Source organism: Salvelinus sp. IW2-2015, linkage group LG4q.1:29 (assembly GCF_002910315.2).
Source record: "Salvelinus sp. IW2-2015 linkage group LG4q.1:29, ASM291031v2, whole genome shotgun sequence".
NCBI lineage: Eukaryota > Metazoa > Chordata > Actinopteri > Salmoniformes > Salmonidae > Salvelinus > Salvelinus sp. IW2-2015.
The window spans coordinates 35,379,675-35,389,561 of NC_036842.1; the positions used below are offsets into that span (position 1 = coordinate 35,379,675).

The 9,887-nt window shown below is 40.8% G+C and overlaps 1 protein-coding gene across 1 annotated transcript in view; it reads right to left on the bottom strand.

The window, feature by feature from the left end:
* Positions 1-2,130: 2,130 nt before the first annotated feature.
* Positions 2,131-9,887, bottom strand: part of slc12a2 (solute carrier family 12 member 2) — a 74,757-nt gene continuing 67,000 nt past the window's right edge. Inside the window, exons 24-27 of the mRNA XM_023984575.2 lie at positions 8,950-9,036; positions 6,958-7,093; positions 6,599-6,666; positions 2,131-5,238 (exon numbers count right to left, since the gene is read on the bottom strand). Of these exons, the coding sequence (XP_023840343.1) occupies positions 5,103-5,238; positions 6,599-6,666; positions 6,958-7,093; positions 8,950-9,036 (427 nt within the window). The 3' untranslated portion in view covers positions 2,131-5,102. The remainder of the gene's footprint in view (positions 5,239-6,598; positions 6,667-6,957; positions 7,094-8,949; positions 9,037-9,887) is intronic.

Consider the following 9,887-nt stretch of genomic DNA (forward strand, 5'->3'; position numbering starts at 1 on the left):
AATCAAGCATCTCTGGAGAAACATGAAAATAGCTGTGCAGCAATGCTCCCCAGCCAACCTGACAGAGCTAGAGAGGATCTGCAGAGCAGAATGGGTGCCAAGCTTGTAGCGTCATACCCAAGAAGACTCAAGGGTGTAATCGCTGACAAAGGTGCTTCAACAAAGTACTGAGTAAAGGGTCTGAATACTTAAGTAAATGTAATCAGTTTTTTTGTTGATACATTTACAAAAATTTGTTTTTGCGTTATTATGGGGTATTGTGTGTGGATTGAAGAGGGGGAAAAAACTTGAATCAATTTTAGAACAAGGCTGTAATGTAACAAAATGTGGAAAAAGTTAAGGGGTCTGAATACTTTCAGAATGCAAAGTATTCTGTATGTGCCATTCAGAGGCTGAATGGGCAAGACAAATGATTTAAGTGCCTTTGAACAGGGTATGGTAGTAGGTGCCAGGCGCACACCGGGTTTGAGTGTTTCTAGAACATATGTTGTACACTCAATATAAGTCATGTTAACTGCACTGGGCCTTTGTCACCTAGAAACATTTTATAAAAACAGCTGCATTGGACCTTTAATCAAATTTCTAATCAATGAACATTCTAAATCACAAACTTAATATAGGTGAAAAAACATGAATGGTGCCCTACCACTTGCTGACATAGTGGAGTAGGCACTGGATTAGGGACCAGGTCAAAATCTTGATGCCGTTTCTCAAAAAGTATAGCCTTGGTACACCTTGCATTAACCTATGGTTTTGCTTTCTAATTCTTAAATCATTAGCCTACTACACAATCACTCAGGGTGGTTTAAAGGTATCGCCAGTTATAGGCTGTCAACGTTGTCTTGATCTGGCAGCAGAACTGTTAGCTGTTGTGTGCTAATCGCTCTGTGGCTTGGTCAGAGAAACAATAGCTGTTTAATGAGAGGGATAACACACACAGGCAGCTAGTGACAGAGAGAGGCTTACCAAGGGACAGGGAGCTCAATGGCCAGCTTATGCACCATCTTGACAGGCTAGCAAAAGCTACCAGTAATTATCTGTATTAGAGTAGGACAAAGCAATTTTTTGACTGTGTGGGGAGGTTTACAACTGTTGTCAGACTGTTTGGCAATGTGTTTACACTACAGCACAGTTTAGGCAGGCTGCACAAGTGGAGCTATCGTGCTTGATAAACTGGTAAATATTCCCACCTGTAAATGGTTGTTCACAAGTAGCCTATATGAAAGCAAATAAGATTAAGAACATGTGTGTAATTGATTGCTTGAATGGTGTGTCTATTGTACTTAGTAATAGTTTGGAATGTGCTGCTGGTATGTCTTCAAAGTAAATTGATCTATTAAGCATACATTTAGCATAAACTGGGTGAATGCTGATTAGCTGCAGATATATACCACAGGTATGACAAAACATTTTCTACTGCACTAATCACATTGGTAACCAGTTTATAATAGCAATAAGGCACCTCTATGGTTTGTGGTATGTGGCCAATATACCACGACTATAGGCTGTATCCAGGCACTCTGCGTTGCAGCCGTGGTATATTTGCCATATACCACACCCCCTCGGGCCTTATTGCTTAAATAATCCACAATGTTTTGGGATTGTAAATGTACAGTATTCAACAAGATGGCTTCAACGTGTGTCTTGTTAACTGAGCACTAGATGGTGGTAGAGATGTGGATTTTCATCAGCTGTACTTCTGTGCAATGACAAATGAACTGAGGACGGCATTCAATCAGTTCTAGATAGTGGATTTCCAAATAGCGGTTGCATGTGACTTGCACAGCAGCATCTCCTGAAAGGAGGGAGTTAGACACTTGGTAGAGAAATGTTCAGTCCGGCTGCACTGGATTATTTATCAGACAGGTTTTCAAACTGAACAGGTCTCACCCTGGGACGTCTAGTTTCTAAATCCCAGGTCAACTCCCTCTATTTCAGGAGGAGATATGCTGCTTTACATATGAAGCCCTTCTGCAAGTGCTACCTTGTTTAAAACCAATCAATAATGGATTGAATCCCAGTCAGACCAACTAGCAAATCAATTTGATGCTAGTTATATTTGGAGAAAGAACCTGAACAAACTTACAATTCCAAGAGATGTGAGAGAAAAAAAACACCCAGGTACATTAATAATGATTGATTCATTTAATTTATTTATTGCAATAGATGTACAAAGTATTGGTAACCTTAAATGTTAAAATGTTAGAAAAAAAACATGTGACAGTTAACAGTACAGTATATCAAACATTACTGTTTCAACCAGCTAGGTAGATCACATCTACCCAGATGGAAGAGCAGGAGAAAACATCTTTAAACTGCTTTGTCAACACAACTTTTCGTTCAAAGGCATATAAAAGATAGAAATGTCCAGACTGAAAAAGAGAAACTGATTTTTTGTTGTTGATCAAAACGCAAAAATTAACATGCAAATTAATTTAAAACAAAAAGAAAAAAAACTTGGAGAATTCTAAACTAAAATAAATATATATCTTTCTCCATATTAACTTGCCATTAATATTCTACTCCCTTAATTTACCTAGTTAGACTACTACTTTTATTTACATGTTAGTTTTTCTTCGAGTTACAGTGTGAACTAAGGGTTCTGAGTCATGAGAATTTTTGACTAATGCTTTTCTTCATCCATTGTCATGGCTCACAACTCAAGACAGATGGGAGGGGGGGGGGCTTTGGTTACAAAGAGGATGAAGACGTCTCAACATGGCGTGGATACCAGTTGCAGGCGACATGTTTTGGTCTCTTGGATAGAGCACAGTAGTGTCAAGTTCCTGCTAAATAATGACATTGATTAGGATGTTACAGTATTACACTCCTCACATCAATAAAAAAAAAGAACGCACCTTATTTGGTTGTGACATATCGATAGCAAGTTTTTTTGTATTTTTACGTGACATCAATGACAAAGAGCCCCGCCCGGTTGGATTGATACATCTTTTCTTATTCATATATTTAAATATAAAATGTAGAGTAACCCGTGTTTTTGTTTGTAACATTGTCGCTTTGTAACAGTAACTGAGGGTTGAGTGCTTTACACACCAGTACACAGAACAGATCTTGGTTAGTAAGATTGTACCATCTGGTTTCTAAAAAGATTTACAATCCCCCAACCATAAAAAAAAAAGAAAGAAGAAAAGATAATGACATGCTTTGCACATTTGAGAGATATTTTTGATACACTAGTGTGTATATATATATATACACACATACATACGAGATTATATATATATATATATTCATTCATAATCACATGGCGTAGTCATGGTCTAGATAAAGAACACAGAATGGGGAGATGCAGTCGTGTGGGTGGTAATAGTACAATGAACCTGAAATGCAAAGCACACTGCATGTGGATTTCCATGTGGGACTGAAATCTAAAAAACCTGTAGCTTGTTGAAAATAAAAGCAACAGAAAGAGACCATCCCTTCATCAACTCCCACTTTAGTGTTAATCAGATTTACATTCAACTGACCCAAGCCTCCTGCCCAAAAAAAACTTTTTTAATTGCATAAAATGATGAGAACTAGGTAAGAGCGGGGCAATGACATGGTCGGCCTTATGACTACAATTTTTACTCTCCCGGAACAATGGCAAAGTGGGCTGACAATAGGTTTAAGGACCAGCCTAAATGGTCCAAAAATGAACTGAGGGACAGTGGAACCTTTCAAATAAACCATGTATGGGCTTTTATAACAAGTAATGATTACAGCTCATCTGCATAGAGACATGTATCAGTTCCCTCTTGAAACATGCTAATCCATAGCTTCTACCTACAATTTCCCCTCTTTTGAACACGGAACTAACTCAAACTCTGAACAAAGACACTCAGCAAAGTTAAGGCAAAGTCTTAATTCGGTTGTAAGGGCTAGACCGGTTCCTTTGTAGTCACTCCAATGTGGGGGACCTGAGGGGCAGAGTCCTAACTTGAGATATGAATTACCAACTCAGACTTTCAAGTCTCCTTTAGACATCAATACACAAATTCCACAAAAAGTTTGAGTAAAATTGGAGCGTCTCAAATTAGGATTCAGCCCATAGATTCCACTATGAAGACAGACGTCAATGAGGGGAACCTACTCAAATCCGACGTGGACTAAGAACTGGACTAAGTTGTCTCTCAAAAGATGCTGAGGCTAATCCGAAGCTAAACCCACGTCTAGTAATTTCTGACAGCATGGTAGTAAGACCCCTGGACCTTCCAAGTGTAGACCTGCAGATATCTTTGTTAAGAGACCATTCTTGGGCACCAACCAAATCACCTTTCAGAGTTGAAGTTGATTGCGTCTACTAGAAAGTAGAGGGTGCTGCACTAAGAACACTGTTTAATTTCCACACCTTAAAGGAAGACAAATGTGGAGTAAAATTAAATCAGAGGTCAGAAAACAATAGGAAACCGTTTAGGGAGGAGAAATAAACACCAGAAAGCTTTTTGTTCCATCAAGTGGAGACTCTTTGCTCACCTCCTACAATCCACTCGCATAAAAACATTCCTAAAAAAAACCATTTAAAACCCAATAACAAAATAACTTATCCATCTATATTCTTCATACCATTCAATCTGGGTAGAGTGATTCATAATTATATCCTCTAATTTCAACTGGAAGGCACATCCATAAGGCTATAAAAGGAGTAGCAAAGCATTCGGCATGGTTCTCTCCCAACACAAGAAAAGGAAAAATTAGAGGGTGATTATTGCTGCTTTGAGAAAAGCAAAAATGATCTAACTTAAAAACGTGACATGGAGAAGAATCTGAATCAAAACAATAATGATAGTAACGCTGTGTGAATCGCATGAACAGATGCTTTCAAGCCAGAGGAAATCAACTTTGAGTAAATTCAAATTGTTCACTTCTTTCGTGTGCTGTGTACAATTTGAAAAGAGTAGTGTGGACTTCCCCCCGACCCACCCCCCACTTTCACATAAGAGGCTGGACCTCCAGAGCAACACCATATCCTTCATCATCATCATCATCATCATCAAATGGCTACGGTTTCTACCTTCATTGGAGTGTGTGTGTGTCTCTTAGGGCTAGCACTGGGATAGGAGGTGTGGGCGGTCCCAGAGGCAGCGTGTGTGTGTGTGATTTTAAGAGTAGAAGGTGAGGACGCTCTGGTGGTTGCCTCGTACCAGGAGGAGGGGAGGCAGGTCCTTGGACAGAGTCTCCAACCAGGACATGTAGAGAGCACTGGATACTGCTCCCTTTCTGGCCAGGGGCATGCTCCTGGAAGAGAGATATTAAGAAGTCATACAGTGTCCTTGGCAAAATGCACAAGAGAAAGTATAACCTATTGAGAAAAATACCCGGCGGGGGGATTTGGGATTGGGTGTATGTCCACGAAGGAGTAGTTCAGATTCACCCTAGGTCTGATGGACCATCACACTACTGTTACCTCACCGATACGGTCCCACTTCCTGGGCAGTTACATAGAGACATCTTCACATAGGCTGACTGTCAATCATGTGACCAGCTGCACCATCCAGTCCCACTTGATTTTATTGCATTAGTCTGGGTTTCCCTTCAGATCGCACTATCATTTCAGACCTCAACCTCTTGCCCCATCCGTGTATCAGCACAAACTCAATCCCACTTCAATAAAGTGCATTATGACTAACAGACAGCAATGACACATCCTATTCCAAACATCCATTAATGAGACACAAAATGGAGGTCCAGTGACACTGAGGACAATGGGCTCCTTCATTATAGTGGTATCAGTACAGTATCAGTGGTGGAGGGGAGAAGAGCAGTGGTGTTGTGAATAGGATAGCAGGGACTGAAGCAAAGCCTAGCCAGTTGTGGAGAGAGAATGCAAAGGCAATTAACCCACAGCCCTACTGAAAGAGTGTGTGGACTATCGTCTGTCTGTGCATCGACTATTGTCTGTGTGTGTGCGCGTAGACTATCGTCTGTGTGTGTGTGTGCACGTGGACAATCGTCTGTGTGCGTGGACTATCGTCTGTGTGCGTGGACTATCGTCTGTGTGCGCGGACTATCGTCTGTGTATGGACTATCATCTGTGTGTGCGTGTGTGTGTACTATCTATCGTCTGGTAATCTGTGTGTGTGTGTGTACTATCGTCTGTATGGACTATCATCTGTGTGTGCATACTATCTATCGTCTGTGTATCTGTGTGTATGTATGTGTGGACTATCGTCTGTGTGTCCATAGGAGAGGGAAGGATTAGTGAGGAAGCAGTGGGAGAATGAAATGAGGATGAGAGGAAAATGGAGAGGGTAAATATAGCAGAGAGAGAAGAGGATGAAGAGTGGATTGAGAAAGAAAGGAGTGTGAGCAACAGAGAGCAAAGGTGGAAATGAAGTGGCAGAGAAGTGGGAAAAATTGAGGTAAGGAGAGGCCAGATGAGAGAAGGTGAGACCTGGGGGTGGGTGACAGAGGAAAATGTTTATGGGAGGGCTGCTGGCGTCTCAGTTTACAGGACAGCCAGCTGATTCACTTAGCGCCCATTATTGACAGACACGAGGCCTCCTCCACATCTTCACACTGCCGGTGGTTGCCAGAGGTCAAAGCCATAATGCCCACACACAGGCAGGTTGCAACACACATTAATAAATGCGCTTACATGACAATGAGGTTGGCTGTGCTCGAGTGCTCCTTCAGCAGTTCGTTCAGTCTGATCTGACGATTAGTCTGAGAAGAATCAAAACAAAAATACAGGTTAAGTTGCATACACAGGCATTGGGTTACGAGATTACCATCTAAGACTGAAGCCACACTTGGCTGTAAGATAGGCTGATATCGGAGCACATTCCTCCCCATATAGCTAGTAAAATACATTGGGCACAATACAAAACTCATCATCGGCTTGGTTCCATTTCATCTCCTAGCATCCTACAGTTAGCCCCTACCACTCCATGTTCACAGATCTGAAAGGACTGGATAGGAATAAGTGATATGGTGATGGCTAGTGGTTAGACTCACCTTGGCCCTGTAGAGTTCCAGCTCGTTGTCTGTGATCCTCCAGGGCTCGCTGGCCTTCAGTGCCTCTGCTGTATCCTGCTCCATGTCGTCCTCCTTCAGCCGGTACGGCTCGATCATCTCCTCAAAGGCAGTCACACTTAAACAACACAGGGGATCAAAGTTTGTTAAACCATTGCACAACACACAGTCAAAAGTTTAGACACACCTATTAATTCAAGGATTTTTCTTTATTTTTACTATTTTCTCCATTGTAGAATAATATTGAAGACATCAAAACTATGAAATAACACATGGAATCAAAAAAGTGTTAAATCAAAATATATTTTATATTTGAGATTCTTCAAAGTAGCCGCCCTTTGCCTTGATGAAAGCTTTGCGCACACTTGTCATTCTCTCAACCAGCTTCACCTGGAATGCTTTTCCAACAGTCTTGGAGGAGTTCCCACATATGCTGGGCACTTGTTGGCTGCTTTTCCTTCACTCTGCAGTCCAAATCATCCCAAACCATCTCAATTGGGTTGAGGTCAGGTGATTGTGGAGGCCAGGTCATCTGATGCAGCTCCATCACTTTCCTTCTTGGTCAAATAGCCCTTACACAGCATGGAGGTGTGTTGGGTCATTGTCCTGTTGAAAAATACACGATAGTCCCACTAAGCGCAAACCAGATGTGATGGCGTATTGCTGCAGAATGCTGTGGTAGCCATGCTGGTTATGTGTGCCTTGAATTCCGAATAAATCACAGTGTCACCAGCAAAGCACCCCCACACCTCCTCCATGCTTCATAGTTGGAACTACAAATGCGAATATCATACGTTCACTTACTCTGCGTCTCACAAAGACACAGCGGTTGGAACCCAAAATCTCAAATTTGGACTCAGACCAAAAGGACAGATTACCACCGGTCCAAGCAAGTCTTCTTATTGGTGTCCTTTAGTAGTGTTTTTTTTTGCCAGCAACTCAATAATGAAGGCCTGATTCACACAGTCTCCTCTGAACAGATGTTGAGATGTGTCTGTTACTTCAACTCCGTGAAGCATTTATTTGGCCTGTCATTTCTGAGGCTGGTAACTCTAATGAACTTATCCTCTGCAGCAGAGGTAACTCTGGGTTTTCCTTTCCTGTGGCGGTCCTCATGAGAGCCAGTTTCATCATAGCGCTTGATGGTTTTTGTGACTGCACATTTTCTGGATTGACTGACCTTCATATCTTAAAGTAATAATGGACTGTCGTTTCTCTTTGCTTATTTGAGCTGTTTTTGCCATAATATGGACTTTTACCAAATAGGGCTTTCCTCTGTATATCACCCTTTGGCTCAAACGCATTAAGAAGGAAAGAAATTCCACAAATGAACTTAACAAGACACCTGTTAATTTAAATGCTTTCCAAAGCTGTCATCAAGGCAAAGGCTGGCCACTTTGAAGAATATTAAATATATTTTTGATATGTTTAACACTTTTTTGGTTACTGCATGATTCCATGTGTTATTTCATAGTTTTGATGTTTTCACTATTATTCTACAATGTAGAAAATAGCAAAAATAAAGAAAAACCCTTGAATGAGTAGGTGTTCTAAAACATTTGACACACACCGCAGTAATAAGTTTTATTCAAAATATATATGTTTCAATTCAAATTAACACTACTGTATGTTACTATGCACAATAATCTGTTTTCAACTCGTGGAAAACATTGCGGCTTGCAGTCTACATTTGCAATACGCCACTTGAGTGTCCAAAAGGGAATTATCCTATTATTCATATTTGTGAATGTCAATAAAAGGTTTCCTGTAAGTATTTAAGTGCTTGTAGACTTGTTGACTCCCAGCTCAAAGAACGCAGTCTGCTTAGTTACTTCACTTTCTTTTTACATACATTTTGCAATGACAATTCAATTAAGGACAAATTTAAAAAAGAAACGGTCGCCAACCCACACCCACCCGACAATCTGAGATCTGTCAAAAGGGAGAATCAATCATGAGAGAAAAACAACATACTTCTCTTTTTTGGGCTTGGTGTTGATGTCTCCCAGTACATTGATGTCAGAGAAGTCTATCCTGAACTTGCTGAGAAGTGTGGCCATCCTGAGGAGGAACAAATGCCTGATCAAACACTGAAAAGCCACTTACATCCAGAAGCTTTAGAGAGACTGCAAACATAAGCCACTGAGGGCACGAAGAAGCCATTTTGAAGTATCACAGCAAACAGGTGCAAGCTGTAGTTTATATTTTGTAGGGGAAAAGCCGTTGTGGCTGTTGAGAGGCTCTCTCTTTATGACAGTCATTTCCCTAGGCTTTTTTCTTCAAAAGATTGGGATAACGTCTCCTCAAAACATCTTCAGCATCGGCACACGGCGACTACAAACATGGAATGTCTGCGTGAGAACTGCAACTTTTTTTCATTTTTTTTGTCAAAGGACTTTCATATCAAAGGATACCAGAATCCTCAATGACATGTGGAGAGTTTGGATGGGATATTATTGCAATAAAGAGGTCCAAGTATTGAACAAATGAAGTTCAAGAAAGATGGCTAGCCAGTAGTGAAACTCTGTTCAAATCAGCAAGGAAATGTCTGGTCCTGGTTTTATCGAATGTCTGGTCCTGGTTTTATCAAATATCTGGTCCTGGTTTTATCAAATGTCTGGTCCTGGTTTTCAAGTAATAAACACACAAAATAAATGAGTTGTGGCACACGATAAGATAAAAGGCTTTGGTTGCCAGGAAGGTGGTAATTTTTGTCAAATGTCTGGTCCTGGTTTTATCAAATGTCTGGTCCTGGTTTTATCAAATGTCTGGTCCTGGTTTTATCAAATGTCTGGTCCTGGTTTTATCACTGGTCCCTTGTAGCTCTATAAATTAATTGCAAATGTCTGGTCCCACTGGTATTATGCTTAATATGTCCTGGATCCTGGTTTTTTTATCAAAAAGTCTGTCCT